The sequence below is a fragment of the Gossypium arboreum genome, chromosome 7, assembly GCF_025698485.1.
Source record: "Gossypium arboreum isolate Shixiya-1 chromosome 7, ASM2569848v2, whole genome shotgun sequence".
NCBI classification, from domain to species: Eukaryota; Viridiplantae; Streptophyta; class Magnoliopsida; order Malvales; family Malvaceae; genus Gossypium; species Gossypium arboreum.
Window position 1 is genome coordinate 99,874,282 of NC_069076.1, and position 16,960 is coordinate 99,891,241.

The window sequence follows — 16,960 nt, forward strand, 5'->3', positions numbered from 1 at the left end:
CAGTGGTACAAGAGGTTTGATTCCTTTATGACTTCTCATGATTTCAAAAGAAATAGTTTAGACAGTTGTGTTTACTTTAAGAAAAACAGTGATGGTTCTTTTGTGTATCTACTTCTTTATGTTGATGACATGTTGATAGCAACAAAAGACAAAGGAGAGATAAGAAAGGTCAAAGCCCAACTAAGTGAAGAATTTGAGATGAAAGATTTAGGACCAGCAAAGAAGATACTTGGTATGGAGATTCTCAGAGATAGAAAAGTAAGTAAATTGTACCTAAGTCAGAAAGGGTACATTGAGAAAGTTCTTTGTAGGTCCAATATGCAGAGTGCTAAGCGTGTTAGTACTCCTTTAGCAGCCCATTTCAGACTTTCATCGGCTTTGTCTCCACAATCAGATGATGAGATTGAGTACATGTCACATGTTCCATACTCTAGTGCAGTGGGATCTCTCATATATGCTATAGTTTGTTCACGTCCAGATTTATCATATGCAGTCAGTGCAGTTAGCAGATACATGGCAAATCCCAGTAAAGAACATTGGAAAGCAGTTCAGTAGATTTTAAGATACTTACGAGGCACTACTGATGTTTGCTTACAGTTTGGAAGAACTAAAGATGGAGTCATAGGGCATGTTGATGCTGATTTTGCTGGAGACCTTGATAGAAAAAGATCACTCACAGGTTACGTCTTTACAATCAGAGGTTGTGCAATTAGTTGGAAATCCACTTTGCAAACTACAGTCGCTTTGTCTACCACTAAAGCTGAGTACATGGCGATTACTGAGGCTTGTAAAGAAGCTATTTGTTGAAGGGACTATTTAGTGAACTCAATGAAGATCTTCAAATCAGTACAGTATTTTGTGACAGTCAGAGTGCCATCTTCCTTACAAAAGATCAAATGTTTCATGAGAGAACAAAACATATTGATGTTCGGTATCATGTTGTCCGTGATATTATTGCTCGTGGTGATATTGTTGTGAGCAAAATTAGTACTCATGAAAATCCTGCAGATATGATGACTAAGTCACTTCCTATAACCAAGTTTGAGCATTGCTTAGACTTGGTTGGTGTTCATTGTTGAACTTAAACCCTTAAGGGGTTTTATGGAAGAGGTGGAGAACTTGTTCATTAAAAGTTCGCGATGAAGAACTTGTTCATTGAGAATTTGTGTCAAGGTGGAGATTGTTAGAATTAAGTGACCCGAATTCTTATTTAATAAAATACGATGGAAAATAAAATAAAAGTAAAATCCATATAGAACTAGACTTCTTTTATTTTATTTTAGAATAAGGTTTTTAAACCTTATTAAACTCCATCTATTTTATATTGATTAGGATAAGGTGTTTCAATCCTACTAGAATATGGCTTTACAAGTCTATAAATAGACATAGTCTATTCCTCTTGTATTGGATTCAAATTTTCGACATAGTGAATTTTCTTCTCCTCTGCCCGTGGTTTTTTTCCCGAAAGGGTTTCCACGTAAAATTTGTGTGTTCTTTATTTTTTTATTTTTTTTATTTTTCTCAATTGCACTTGGCAAAACTAAAAGAAAATTGTATTATAATATACTCAAAATCTACTCTCTCTTTTTATAAAATATTTATCAGTATACCGAATAAAAAACACACTTCACTATATTTGAACCCTTATAATACCAATAACATAAACAGAGCTAAAGCTAAATTAATATCTACTTTTTATTCTTTAGATCCATTTGAGGAGAATAAACCCAAAAGCACTTATGCATGTATGACATAGTGGATGACCCTACTTTATTGGGCTAAGGAATAATTCGAACCTTCAATAATTGTAAATATAACTATAAATTTCAGTTGGGAGATGTTACAGAGTCCAAGCATCCTCCAATCTTGAATTTTCTTTCCAATGGCAAAGAAAAAAAAATGCAAAATTAAATATTTAAAAAAGGAAGCCTTGAAAAACCAGGAGTCCAATCATTTCAATGGTTGCTCCTGCCTTAATTTGGCTTTAGTTACATATTAATATCTTTAAAAGTTGTGTATAATGGGTAACAATGTAAAATTAAGGCAAATTCAAACTCCACATTAAGCTTCATCATCACTATGTTCTAACTGAGGGCCATACAAATTTTCATCTCTACCGACTTCGATGTCACCGGAAACTGAAACTTGCGGCGACGAACTGTCTATATTTGAAGCTTTGATATGATTCATGTTCTTTCCGTTCACAGTCGGCGACGGTTGCTTCCTTTCATGGTCTTTGGCAAAGTTGTTATTGAACTTTTTGTAGACTACATATAGTAGCATTTGGATTGTTCCTAGAACAACTCCCACAATGTTTGGGAGCTGAGATTATTAAACCAATAAAGAAATCAGATAAAAATGAGGTGAAACTACAACAATAGGAAATTAGAAATGCGTGAATGAAGGGGTCGATATTTCTAGGTTGAGGCCACATTTCATGCATTTGATCAATAGAGAAAAAATAATAGATAAATCATTTTATTTCATTGCTATACTCCTGCACTTTTCAAAATTAAGAATTTAGTTCTTATACTTATATTTTTAAAATTTTAGTTCTTTTACTTTTTAAATTTTAAAATTTAGGTCTAAATATTAATATAGTTAATTTTTTGGTTAAATTCAAGTTAATTACAAAATCTTTTTAAATTACAAGACTATCAAGTAAATAATTTTTTTTCAAAATGTAACAACAACCAACTTAACAAAAAAAATTAACAGTTGAACTTGAATTTTGAAATCTAAAATTTAAAAAATTAAATTTTCAATATTTAAAAAGCAAAAACTATAAGCATATTTTAACTTATATATTTTCATTTCACAAGTCAAGGTATAGATATGAAATTTAAAAACTCTATTTTTCCATCAAATTATTATTTTTCGTTGCTATATTCAACTTGAGAATTTATTCTATATATTAATTTGGTATAATTTAATATTACTTATCATTATTGTTATGCCTTAGTTTAAACCACTAATACTATTAAAAATTGATCAGTGAACTAATGTTAATTTTTTTTAAAAAAAGTCCAAATCATGAGGTTAATGTTGGAGTTATCTTTCTAAATAAAAATAGTGAAAATAATTATTTTGATAGTCCCAATTTTACCTTTTAAATGACAGGAAAATTTTGGGTATCAATTTCTTTCTAAAAATTTAAATTAAAAGAATTATTTAATTGTATTAGTGAATTAGATTTGTTAAGGGGTGAGGGAGACTACTCCTTAAAGAAAAGTCTCTGAGGTGATAACATACTTTTCAGAGGAGGGACAACTTCTGAATTTTTAAAATTTTAAATTATTAAACGTAAAATTATATTTTAATCTTTTAAATAATAAAATTTTAATTTAATCTTTTAAAAATTATATTTTTACTATAGTAAAAATTATAATTTAATTTTGTCCTAAAAATATTTTAGCTTTATCCCTAATATTCTTTAATTGGTGATCTATATGTCATAAGTCAGAAATTCAAACCCCACTAAGGCAGAGACGCTTATATTCCCTTGGTGTACACCCACATACTTCCGAATTCCTCATGGCGCTTCCCATTTGCAAACCAAGTCTCTCATGGAAAATTGGCTTTTAATAGAGGTGGGAGACAAAACTCCGACGCGACTACTAATCATTATTGAGGTCTAATCAGTCACCTAACAAACAACACTCTAAAAACTTGGACCAAGAGATCAATTCCCCTCAACAAAATCTAAGCATAATATTAATACCAAATTAAAATATAACCTAGTTTTTTAAAATTTTAATGTATCTTCAACTTATAATATATATATATATGGATTTGAAAATACTTACAGATATATAAAAGTCCTTAAGAAGTAGCCCGTAAACCAACCACAAGATGGCGCTGCAGGTGAGGAAAAATGATAAAGTGAATGGCATGAACTCCACACTTTTGGTGTGAATGACCGACCTCTATCAAAAAATTAAACACCATTAATTAATAATTAAAACAAGACAAATCAAATTAAAATTATTGATTAAACAATAATAATTATATCTAACCATTATACTCAAAGGAGCTGCAAAAACAGCAGCCGATGTCACCACACATGACCATCCAATAACATGGATTCGACTTCTCCCTTTTAAAAAGAAATGTGTAATAAGAACCAAAACAAGAGCTCCCATATTGAATACCAGAAGCAACCTCAATGTCAATATCTGCCAAAACCTTATATAAGCTCGTTATTTTTTTTTTGTGTATATATATATATATATGTATATTACAGTATTATTAGTAGCATACCCGAGCTTTCTTGGGAGCATAAACGATGAAGACGATGATGTAAATGGTTTCCACAACACAACCAATGGAGTTTATGGTCATTAAAAGGAAAGCATTGGGTTTTAAAGTGGCGTAATAGATCCATAGCACCGCACTCACTAGGGCAACCACGTAAGGTAGTGATTCGAACCCTTCTGTTGATTTCTTTTTATAAACCCGAACAAATGTTGGCCTAGCAATTCTCAATATATATATACATCAAATCCCATGTTATATATGTGTATGTATACATAGAAAAAGAAAAGAAAAGAAGAAACACTTACAAAGGAGCAAGGTACACCATGAAAGAGAGAATGTTACCTATATTTGTTGGGATTTTCAGAAATGAACAAGATGTTAATTATATGAATGTATATGTATGTATATATATGTCTATGGAAATGGAATTATACCTAGAATGCCAGAGATGAATATCCATGGATGGTGGTAAGCCATTTTTGTTTTTGAGCTACAAGTCTTTCTCTTTGATGTTTGAAGGGTATATAATGTATAGAAATAATATGTAGAAGGAGGTTAATTGTAAGTCAGGTAAAGACCCAATACTAGTTTCTTCTTATCCAAATTCTAACACATTTGGTGTGATATATTAATAGAGACTAAAGATGGGTCCTTTTTTATTTTACAAAAAACACCACAACTTTTTACGATTAATAGAAAACATCAGTTGCATGTTTTGTTGAATATGGCTTTTCAGCTTTGAATTTTTTTTTTTTCTGAAATTAAATTTGATTTTTTTTTAGGTGTATTGTAATTGATTTTATTTTTATAAATTGATGTTATTTTTTAATTTATAGGATAAATCTCAAAACTATACATGCACTTTGGTTTAATGTGTACTTTTAAACATGAAATTGATTTTGTGTAATTTTATATATAAAATTTTGATTTGATTCAATTCTCACAAATTATTAATATAATTATTGGTATAGCATATTTTTATGTTTATATATTGCATATACAAATAAAGAACTAAATTGATTTAGTTATATCTTTGAATGTACATAATTGAATTAAAATTAAAGTTCCATATATACGATTTGAACCACAATCAAAGTTTCATGTGTATAACTGCACTAAATCAAAATTGAGATTTGTCAACAAGTTAAATGGCACTACCCAAGACAACCTTAACATTCATTATATTGATTTAAGTTTTGATACGGAGTTATTCCTTTGTAATATTTTATTAAAAGTTAAAAAGTAACATTTAGTCCTTGAACTGGGTAAATTTTTTTATCTTGGTCTTTATTTTTATTTTACTTTTTTGTTTTTCATTAATCTCAAAATTTGACAATTTTTTTTTCAATTTGATCCTTGAATTTGGATTTTGTTCAGTATGATGATGTGGCACTCCCTGAATTTTTTTAAAAAAATTATAATTTATATATATTTTTAAATATTTTTTATTTTTAAAATTTTATATAATTTTTTAAAAAAAATTCAAGTGATGGCATGGCACAATCTCATAGCACCATGTCATCACTCCTGAACAGATTCCAAATTTAGGGATCAATTTGAGAAAATTTATCAAGATTCGGAACTAATGTGAAAAAGAAAACAATTTAAGGACCAAGTTAAAAAATTACCACATTCAATATATCAAAATATTAAATAAACGTGACTGGGATTTGAGTATTTTGAAAGTTAAGATCCATAATATCTTTATCTGATAGATCATATGTGAAACAGCTATCTATCCAAATTGAGAAGTAACTTGTGGTTAGTTTCTTATGTGTACTTAAGGGATATAACACTATTGAGGAATATGATTTGGACAATAATTGGTAATATATTGAGCATTGTTGGTCAATAAAAGAAGATGGTGTTCCTCAATAATGTCGATATTTCAGACAATTATTGATTTATCCTATATATATATATATATATATATATATATATATAATACATATGTTTAGCAACAAAAGGGATATTGAATTCAGAGAATTTTGTGAAAACCAAATGGAATACAGCCTAAGCCAAAGAAGATCTACAAGAAACAAAGCTAATTAACCTATTGTACTTACAATTAGAGGAGGAAATTAATGATATATAGCACAGTTTCTTTTCTTTTGATGTTGAAAACGTTTTGATACTTGAAGTGTTCTATGATATATATGTTGTTAGTTTCAAAATAGATATTTGCAAGTAAAATAAGAGCAGTGCCGAAAACAGTGTTGGTAACTAGTACCAACTGCTTCAGGCATTAAGTATGAACAAAGCAAAAATACAATGAACACACGATATATTTATATGGTTCGGTTTTCTTACGTTCGCGGGGCCTTTCTAAAAGAGATAATTCACTATCTTAGCAACATGTACAATAAATTATCACAACCTCTAATACTCACCAATTAGACTCCTCACTTTTGTACCTAAGATCCTTTATTAGATTATGAATTTCACTGTTGTGAAATGATGCTACATACTGCAGAAGTCGTGTATCCAATGTACCAACTTTTGGTTCCTTAACTACTTGAACTTAAGCCTTAATTTATATTAAAGTTTACGAGTCACACGTACATAGTCCTTGATCCACTTAGGATTAATGTATGTCACACTATGAACGTTACAGTGAATAGATTCATAAATAGATCTAGGACCTATTCTACTTGGGTCCTATCCAATGTATTGTCAGTCCAGTCAGTCACATTTATATCTCTATTTTCTGGAAGTCATCTGCTCTAATACCCAAAATAAGTTATCTCCCTAATTAGACTTAATAGATGACATATTAGTCTTTCAACCGATTTACCTAATTTTGTTTAGATTAAGGACTTGTTTAGATTATCTACTAGTATAAATTATCTTTCTATATTACGATCTAACCACATAATACCACTTAGTACTACTTAAACATTAGATAATTAGCAAGTCAATATTTGCTTCCATTTTGCTTTGTGTACAAAAACGATTAAAGACAAAATACAAATATATGTAAACAAAATCATTGCACTAATGACACTAAATCTCAACTGCTGTCAGCCTCCTCCCTCTGCCCCTGATTGGATTCCAACTTAATTAGAAAATAATTAAAGAACCATGTTTTCTTTATAAAGTTATACTATAGTGAGAATACTTACGTTCTTATATTTCTACAAAAAATTAATAAAAACCTATATATGTTGGGATTTAAACTTGAACATTTCAATTTTTAAGATTATCATTTTTAAAAAAAAATCATTTAATTTTTATATTTTTTTTTCTTTTTTAATTTCTCAATATATCTATCAGAGCGAGCGCAGAACTAATCCTCCACATTATGTAGGCCCATTAAAGGGCAGATATTAACCACGAGTTTTAAAGCTACTCCATACCTAAAATGAGAATCAAACTCAATACTTAATACATAATAGCTTTCATCTATATGGGAAGCGTGTAATAATCTATACGTATGATGCTACTAAGTTTGCCATTAATCAGGGCTTACTTAATTATTGTTAAACTAATTAAATTGATGATTTGAGAAGCCATAAAAGAAATTTTGGAATGATTCAAACTTGTATTAGGTAGATATATTAATTGCAATTTAAGGATTGATTATTGCCCAACATTGTAAGGTTTGCTTCAATCTACGTCACCTATTTTTTTTTCTATTTTTACTTTTAGAACCCTTGTATAAATTTCTCTAATTAATTTAATTACCCTTAATAAAATAGTTTACTTTGAGTACTGTGACCAACACTCGGTTCCATGGTGTAGTGGTTAGCACTCTGGACTTTGAATCCAGCGACCTGGGTTCGACTCCCGGTGGGACCTCTTGCTTTTTTCTTTTTTGTTAAAATATAATTTGAAACTTAGTTTTATACTTTTATTTTTAAGAATTTTGTCTCTCTACATATCAAAATTCAAATACAATTATTAACACTGTTAAAATTATTTTATTAAATTTAAGTTTATTAAAATATCATTTTTTGTTACATCTACTAAGTGATTTTTTTTATTTTAAAATGTCACACTAACAAATTGAACAAAAATAATAATAGTGTTAACAAATAGATCTACATTTTAAAAACTAAAAAGCGAGGGACTAAATTCTTAAAATAAAAGTATAAGACTGAATTTCAAATTTTGAAAAGTACAGAGATTTATAACTTATTTTAACCTAGCTTTTTATGTTTTAAGGGCCATTAAACTTTTTTACACAATATTATTTTGGTGAGTATTTGCTGTATTTGATATACTAACAATTTATTTTTTAACTCCACAAATAGAATTATATATCTACTAATCATATATATATATATATATATATATATATATATTACTATACTCTATACCCAACCTAGTTTGTGAAATTTTTTACTTGTCAATCAAAATCCCACATTTGCTATTCCCATGTATTTGACCATGTCTGAGTTGTTAGAAAACCTAAATAAGAAATTGAAACAATAAAAATAAAAATTAATGATGGTTTTAGGGCATGTACAACACTTTTCTTAAGGTTTTAATATGGGTAAATATATTTGAAAGGTTGGGTTTGATGAAATTAGTTTTATGCTATTTAACAGATTAATTTGGTTCTTATAGTATTAAAAAGAAACAAGTAAGATCAAATTAAAATAGAGCCAACCCTTTTATTGTTTAAAGTATATATAATTTATTATTTGATAGAGTTAATATTTTTTTTAAAAAAAGTTTTTATGATTGAACTGCAATTAAAATTTAATATTTAGACATTTTTAATTTTTATTAGTATAAAGAGTAATTAATCCATTTAATAATAGATAAATTAATTTGATTCGATTCCCAGATACATTAACTTTTTAATATACTTTCAATACTCCAAACAAAATAGTGAAAATGAATCTTTTATATAGGCATATAATACGTGTATGTTTCCATGAATAGTATTCAAGTTAAATATCTGATGGTGTTTGTCGAAGCTATTATAAACCCAAAATTACCATCCATTTGGCTTGTTATCCCCATCTCTCTCAACCCTATTTTTGTTGTTTCATTTAATCTTTTAAAGAAATTTGAGACAAAAGAAAACCATCAAAAACAGAATAGAGATGCCTTTGCCTAAACTGCCTCCGCTCCTCTGCCATAGGGTGGAGGAGATTCGGAGAAGCAGAAAAAGGGCTGTTGCTGACTCCGGTGAAGATCTTATTTCCCAAAATGGTAATAGTAATGAATCAAATGAAAGTCAAAAGTTTACCTCTGTACAAAGAAATGATAGCAACAACAACACCAGAGAAAGAAGAACACAGAGTTTAGAGTTTGGCAGTGTAGATGACCCTCTTAATTGTCCAAGCTCACCAAGTTTCAGATTTTACATTACACCTTTGGTCAAGGATAAGAAGAATGATGATAATTGTAATTGTAAGTACATTTTTCATGCTTTCAATCATGAATTCTGAATTTTTCAACAAAAACCATTTTTATTGTTGTAGGCAAAAATGATCTTCAGAAGAAAGAGTCGTTTAGCAAATCTGATGGGACTGACGAATCCCAGACATCCAGTGAGGTAATTTGATATCCCAAACACCAACATCGTTAGACCTGTTCATAAGCTTCAACAAGATAAATTTTAGGCCAAATGAGGCCAGTCTGAATTCTAAGTGTCGTGCATGAATACCTCTAATGAAAATGAAAATCAGGTTGACATAGCTGAAGGTTTTCTTATTTCAGGAGTCGCCAACGAAGCTGAAAAATGAATCAAAAGGGACGAAAATGTGGTTTCTCTTGCCTTGGGGGAAATATATGAAAAACTTGATTCATATTAAACCATGTTGCTAATTGTATGTTATGGTAGTCATCGAGATTTTTCATTCAGCAAAGTTAGATGATTATGCTAACATTAAAAGAGAAAAGAGACTTATTTCTTTCTTTCTCTCTTTCTCTTTTTATTTTAGCTATATTCTACTGCTCTTAGGAATAAATCTCATAATTATAAATTATCTTTTATTTATTATATGGATTAAATTTTGATTTAATTATACATATTTAAGAAAATAAATTAATTCAATTATTTTCATGTTGGGTTAATATTATGAAGAAGAATAACAAATAAATCTAGCTTCATGTTAATTTAATTTAATTGTTTGTATATACAATAAGTAATCATAAAATGGTAATGCTATTAAAGTTAGTAGCTTATGAAAATTAAAACCAAAACTAAATTTTATATATACAATTATATTTCCATAGTTACGAAATTAAACTCCACAACCAAGTAAAGGCGGATTCAGGGGGCTGGCCTAAAATGAAAAATTTATATTTAGGCCCTTAAATTTTTTTTAAAATTTTAAATTAGTAAAAGTAAAATTGTACTTTAGCCTCCCTTAAAATTATAAAAATTAGATTTAATCATTTAAAAATTATAAAGATATAGACTATAAAAATTTAAAATTTCATTCAGCACCCCTAATAGCTTGTTTAGTTGGCTGTAATGCTAAACCATTACAGCCTTATTCAGTGGGCCCAACCCTATTCTATTGTTTGGTTGGTTGAAGGGCTATTACAGCCTTATTCCTTAGAGCCTTATTCAAGGCAAAACTACCGTTTATCATTCAGTAGCCTCCTCACTGAATACCTATTCAGCGTGAAATTTTATCGACTTTGCCCTTCTCTTCTTTCTCACATCTGACCATTTTTCTTCTTCTTTTTTTTTTCACTTCTGATTCCTATTTCCTTAGAACCTTCTCCATCTTTTTCACCTCTAAACCATCCTCACCAACCTTATCCAAGCCCGAACCCAGATCCAATTTCAAACTAAAGCCACCAAATTCTTACCTGCCAGCGAATTCCATCGATTCTTGATCCTCAAGCTCCGGTTGAATTCCATCGATTTCCCATTTCCACAAATTCATCCTCAAGCTCCGGTTGTGAAGAATGGATAAAAACTTCATCAGGATCCTTATCATCTTCAACCGCACATGCAGATTTATGTGGATTTTGTTTTTAAAATAGGAACGAAGCATTTCTATTAAAGAGTAATACAGCTGTTGTTGAAGATTTCTTTGTACACCTGGTATGTTTCTCAATTAGTCACTTTCTATCACTTGGGTTAAGAAAATGCACAAAAATTAATACTTGTGTGATTTAAGTTGACTTATGGTTTAGTGCTATGTCTGAACAAGACCAGAATAGTTATTTATAACATTATTGGATCACCTCTAATCCATACTTTTCTGAAATTAAAAAAAATCAATAATAAGAGACACTTTGTCCTCTCTTCTTTCACGAAGGATGTCCTGGTTTCTGCTTTGTGTTATTTATATATGTATAGTATTAAATAAATGTCAAAGTAGTATGTGTTTAAGATTTTAGTTCCTCCTTTCATAGAAAAGCAAGTTGTTAATGCTTCGTAGACATAGAGATATATTATAGATAAGCACAGGGGTCATTGTACTAGATCTTCCAAGTGAGTCTGTAAGGTATGTCAGAATAAATTTAATAATTTCCCGTTTTGTTGCTTCATTAATTTGGTACATTGAACCTTTTGAACATATAGGCAGCTTCATAATATATTCAAGCAGTTTCTTTATTACTTTATACTAAATTCAATTGAATCATTATTTGGTATGAAGTGATGCAAAATCATGATTGATAAATCTGATAGTCTAAAATAGGCTCCTTGTTTCCCCCTCCTGCCTGAAAAAATGGCCCTCTGAACAGTTGTGGGATCTGTAAATTATGAGGACTTGAATTCTTGAAGACCTTTAACACTATCTTGTGCTAGATTATTATGATAGCAATGTTAAGTTACTCTATGTAACTTATGATTTGTAGCTAAAATATTTTCTTTAATCAATACAAAATGATTTCAAAAACGCAGCAAGGGGGTTTGATTCATGAAGGAAGCTAGTTTATTTTTTTGTTCAAACAGTTGAAACAAAATTCAAATATTAGTTACTCCTAATAACTATTAGAGATTTGATGAAGGTAGCTCTTCCCTGTCAAAGGCCCTCCTATTACTTTCATCATTAACGCTAAAAAATAGATGGACCAAATGTGTCGCTTTTCTACTATCTATACAAGCATGTATACCTCTCAAGTCCTTGCTCCTGCCACTCAACCCTGCCTGTATAACCCATGTAATAATCTACATAGCATAAGCTAAGCTGCCTTTGTACTAGAACAGCTGCAAGTTTAAGCCCTCTTGTTGTCTACTATCTAAATCAAATTGTTGAAATGCCTTGTACCATATTTAAGCACAATCAAGATTAAGTGATCTTATCCTAAGAACATAGAAACTAGTTCATAAAATGATTTTAAATCAAATAGAGATGTAAGCACTAAATTTTTGTCTGACTAGAGTTTGTGTTTAATTTTCAAAATTTCAAAAAAAACAAAAATTGCATTTTGACCCCTAAACTTTTCCTAAATTTCATTTTGACCCTTAAACTTTCTTTAAATTTCACTTAGACCCTTAAACTTTCCTTAAATTGCATTTTAACCCTAAATTTTCTAAAAATTATATTTAACCCCAGAAGTTTTGCTACATTTGTGATTTGGTCCTTCAGACAGATTACGTGATTTGGGGCACCCACTTCCCAGATTTTCAAGCCACAAACATGGGTGGCTGCTCCTTCTTCACACACTACCTGCAAATAGCATAAAACACAAGCAAAATGGTAGAAACACCGGGGGGGAGAAAAAAAAGAACACACCAAAAAAGAGAGGATTCTCCCATTTGAGAAAAAGAGCAAAAAAAATTCCAGCAAAAATTTCAGCAAAAAAAAAATTCCAGCAAAAAAAAAACCAAAAAAAAAAGGAACATTCAACAATCTAAGTAAGAAAAAAACCCCAATATCCGGCAAGCAACCAACCAACCAGAGACTAACCACCATTAACACCATAACCAAGCTCCCAAACCGAAACCCACTCTAAATACCCGAGCCAAACGATTATCAGCCACCCCAAAAACCAAACCTCAACTACCCGTAGCTTGATTTCACACGGCGCATACGATGGTTGTTGGTGGCGCACACGTTGGAAGGAGAAAGAGGGGTTCGACAGCTTGAAGCTTGGATCTCTTCTTTCTTTCTTTGTTTGCTGCTGGAGACTTGTTTGTTTAGGGGGGGTTTAATATTAAAAAAAAAATATTTTAGTTAATGGGTTGGTTTATGTAAGGTTTGATGGGTTAAATTTAGTTTGGGTTAATTAGTGGGTTGGGTGATATGTTAAGTTAGTGGGTTGGGTTGGTTGTGTTGGGTTTATTAAGTTAGTGAGTTGGATTGGTTTGTATTATTATTATTATTATTATTATTATTATTATTTTAAATTAGTGAGTTGGGTTTAGTTTGGTTTGAAATATTAAGTTAGTTGGGTTGGAATTATTTTGTAATAGGCTGAAATGATTTGAATCTTTTATCCTTATGTGAATTTTATTTGGGCCATGTAAAAATTTGGTCTAAAAAAAATAAATTTTTAAATAGTCGGGTCAACCCGACTCTATTTGTGGCAATTTGATTTAGTGACGATCACCAACAAAGGCCCATTTCAACAACCCGAGGAGAAAAGAGATTAATTTCAGTAACCCATAATATTAGACTTTGGTATATTCTTACCCTTTTTATTATTATTTACTCATTCCGAATTTAATATATATTTTAGATCACATATTATTACAACATTATTATTAGTTTTCTTTTTATTATTTTAGAAATGTTTTTATTTTCTTCTAATTAATTTCAATAAATAAGGCAACGTATCGATTTAACATAAGGTCGTTGATTTCATCGCTATGTTGGGTGAATATCATTGGTTCGTGTTAAAAATGGGACGTCCTTTTAAAAAAAAAATTTAAAAATTTAAAAATTCTCGTGTTTTGAAATAGGATATTTATTTTTGCGATTATTGGTAAGTGATCAAATTTTATTTTTAAAATGCAGATGAGGATATGTAATTTGTCTAAATTCTAGTGTTGTAAACTTTTCGTGTTTCCAAAATTTTTCGTGTTTTTCTAAAAAAAAAATTCAGGTTTCAAAAATTTTCGTGTTTTCAAAATTTTCGTGTTTTAAAAATTCTCATTTTTCAATTAGATCATGATTAAATATTAAATTGAATTCGTTCTTTGAAATTAAAGACAACGCGTGTTTAACAAGATACCAATTTTGGGCGTCGCGAAGGTGCTATACCTTCCTCGTGCGTAACCGACTCCCGAACCCTATTTTTCTCTGGATTTTCGCGTAGACCCAAATTTGGCCTTCATTTTTGTTCAAATAAATTTTCTTTTCAAAAAAGATTGATGCGGTCGTTGAGAGCACCAAAAATATCCTATTCCCTGTAAAATAATAAAAAAGAAATAGTAAAGGGGAAGTAGGGTCGAATCCTCAGGGACCGGATTATACGAATGCTTGTCTCTCGAAATCCTGGGCAGAATCGTGCTCAAGAAAACCTGCGTTCCTGGAAAAAAATAAAAAACAGAATTTAAGAATTGATTTTGGAAGCGAAAATAAAATAAAAACAGAATTTAAAGTTTATTGAAATTATGATTACGAAAATAATAAAAATAATAAAGAGAGTTTTAAGAGAAAAGAAATTCTTATGGGAAAGTTCCAGCCTCCGGTTGTCTCATTCCGCCTTGGGCTCAATCCTTGGCTTTTGGATGATCCTTCTCGACTCGAGTAAGCCAGTTATAGTGGAAGAGGACGCCTACGACCACCAGCTCCAAAGATTAGACTTACGATTTTTAGGGAACCTGACTCTAGCCAGTAATCTATGCTAGATCAACGCTTCTCAATGGCGAATCCCACGCCATTTTGTCTCTTTGGCTCGCCAACCTCTGACGCAGTAAGTTAACGAACCGACTATGCAATCCTTCCAATACATACAAAGCGGCCGCCTTTGCATATGCTGAAAAGCTTACTTCTTAAGGGCCATGGACAGAAGCGTCAGCCCGTAGTGCGGAGAAACGATGAATACTTGGCGAGAAGGCTAAGTACGGATTCTAGGCCTCAAGAACCTTTTTTGGGGAAATATTGACAACTTTTGGCCAGAAGGGTTTTAGTGGCTCATGATAATTGTGGGAAAGAAAATAAATAAAAATATGGAAAAAGAAATTTTATTGAAAAGAAATATAAAAGAACAAAAGACTTTTGGGGGAGAGTGTTTACAGAAAAAGATCCTCTAAATAGAGTCACTCCACCCCCTATTTATAGTGCTAGGGAGAGAGTCTAATTGAACTTAAATTCTAAAAAGATAAATACATTTAATTAAAGATAAACAAAGATAATTAAAATAAAATCCTAAATTTGAATAATCCTAATAATTATCTTAATATTAATTATCCTAATAGAATAAAAGAAAATAGAGTCTTCCAAAATAAAATCATTCTATTTACTTTTAAGTCCTTGTGCCTTCCATGTTCGCACTTTTGGCACCATATTTGTCCCACGTTGCATATTGGCCCATTTAATCTCCAAATTGACGCTTTTTTTCCCTTGAATTTACTTTTCGCCTCCAATTTAGTCCCTAAAAGATAAAAAGACATAAATAGCTCAAATTAGTAGGCTCAAGCTCAAAATAAACACATGATTAATATATAAAAACACGTCATTTTAGAGTATTATCAAATTCCCACCTACTTAGCCCATGCTTGCCCTCAAGTATGGTTCCTATCAACTGTGAAATCTAGATTCTGCCATAAAAGAAATACCACTCCAAAGTTTCATAAAATTAGTTAAAACGATATGAAAAATAAAGAGACCTCTAAGCTTGCTTTAAGTAAAAGCAGAAAAAGTATTCCAATTATTTCACACAAAATTAAGATCGACTTGAGTTATGCCATTTAGGTAAATTACCAAACCTACTAAGACACCTTAATTATTTCCTCCTTTAGTCCCTCAAGTGCAACTTTATTAGTACTTATTTTTTCTTCTTTTTTTTCTTTTTTCTTTTTTGATTTTTTTAAATTTTATTATTATTTATTTACTTAGGAATATATTAAACCTTTTGACGCCAAGAGATGACAACCCAAGCACCCCACCCTAGTTACTCATTAACATACTCCTAAAATTATTTATTTCCTTAGCGGAGTTTTACCCAACACGTCACACAACCTTTTGACGCCAAGTAGAATGACAACCCAAGCACCCTACCCGGTTACTCGATCGACCACGATTTGAGCCATACTCATAACCTCGGCTAGTGGAGTTTTACTTGTCACGTCACACAACCTTTTGACGCCAAGTAGAATGACAACCCAAGCACCCTACCCTTACTCGATCAATCCACGATTTAAGTCAGTACTCATAACCATGGAAAACATTTATTAAAAATTAAACGATATTTAAAATTCTTAAGAACTCAGGAAAGAAAAAAATTTAAGTGTCAAAAATAAGTTTTAATAATCACCTAATAGCCATGAACATTAATTAAGCATGCAATCATTTTAAGTGTTCACTTTATATTAAACTTGATCAATTTTACGAAAAGCAAGATAGAATTAACCCTATTAATCACAATTATTTTTAGCCTAATAAAAATAAAATAGTGGAGATGGCATCAATTATGGGAAAAATCATAACTTCCTTAGAAGGTAAGAATCATGCATGAAAGTCAAACAACAATATGACAGCAAAAATAGCAGATAATAACAGTAACAACGAAGAATGCCTCCCCCCCACTTAAAACACATAGTCCTCGATGTGAAAGTAAAAGGAAAACAAATAGGTGGAGAGAAAAAAAAAAGTTTAGAAAAACTCCCCATGTA

General features: G+C 30.6%; 2 protein-coding genes and 1 non-coding gene across 3 annotated transcripts; 2 read left to right on the top strand and 1 right to left on the bottom strand.

Moving 5' to 3' along the window:
* Positions 1-1,789: 1,789 nt before the first annotated feature.
* On the bottom strand, positions 1,790-4,852 carry LOC108482549 (bidirectional sugar transporter N3-like). Its single transcript, XM_017785683.2, has 6 exons — positions 4,692-4,852; positions 4,563-4,599; positions 4,261-4,471; positions 4,017-4,175; positions 3,807-3,926; positions 1,790-2,322 (listed from the first exon to the last, which is right to left on the bottom strand). The coding sequence occupies exons 1-6, from the start codon at positions 4,732-4,734 to the stop codon at positions 2,062-2,064; spliced, it is 831 nt and encodes a 276-aa protein (XP_017641172.1). The 5' UTR covers positions 4,735-4,852; the 3' UTR covers positions 1,790-2,061.
* Positions 4,853-7,983: 3,131 nt separating this feature from the next.
* Positions 7,984-8,055, top strand: TRNAQ-UUG (transfer RNA glutamine (anticodon UUG)). The gene has a single exon. It is a non-coding gene; the product is annotated as a tRNA-Gln (tRNA).
* A 1,142-nt stretch (positions 8,056-9,197) lies between these two features.
* Positions 9,198-10,224, top strand: LOC108487779 (uncharacterized). Its single transcript, XM_017792141.2, has 3 exons — positions 9,198-9,621; positions 9,693-9,766; positions 9,931-10,224. The coding sequence occupies exons 1-3, from the start codon at positions 9,312-9,314 to the stop codon at positions 10,036-10,038; spliced, it is 492 nt and encodes a 163-aa protein (XP_017647630.1). The 5' UTR covers positions 9,198-9,311; the 3' UTR covers positions 10,039-10,224.
* The last annotated feature ends 6,736 nt before the right edge of the window (positions 10,225-16,960 follow it).

Bases quoted from the DNA above. Each gene is read 5' to 3' on its own strand.
- LOC108482549 (XM_017785683.2), bottom strand. From the start codon at position 4,734: ATGGCTTACCACCATCCATGGATATTCATCTCTGGCATTCTAG. The intron at 4,472-4,562 runs GTAAGTGTTTCT...GAGAATTGCTAG, and splicing joins ATGGTGTACCTTGCTCCTTT to GCCAACATTTGTTCGGGTTT. The intron at 2,323-3,806 runs GTAAGTATTTTC...TAATAATCTCAG, and splicing joins TTAAGGACTTTTATATATCT to CTCCCAAACATTGTGGGAGT.
- LOC108487779 (XM_017792141.2), top strand. From the start codon at position 9,312: ATGCCTTTGCCTAAACTGCCTCCGCTCCTCTGCCATAGGGTGGAGGAG. The intron at 9,622-9,692 runs GTAAGTACATTT...TTATTGTTGTAG, and splicing joins GAATGATGATAATTGTAATT to GCAAAAATGATCTTCAGAAG. The intron at 9,767-9,930 runs GTAATTTGATAT...TTCTTATTTCAG, and splicing joins AATCCCAGACATCCAGTGAG to GAGTCGCCAACGAAGCTGAA.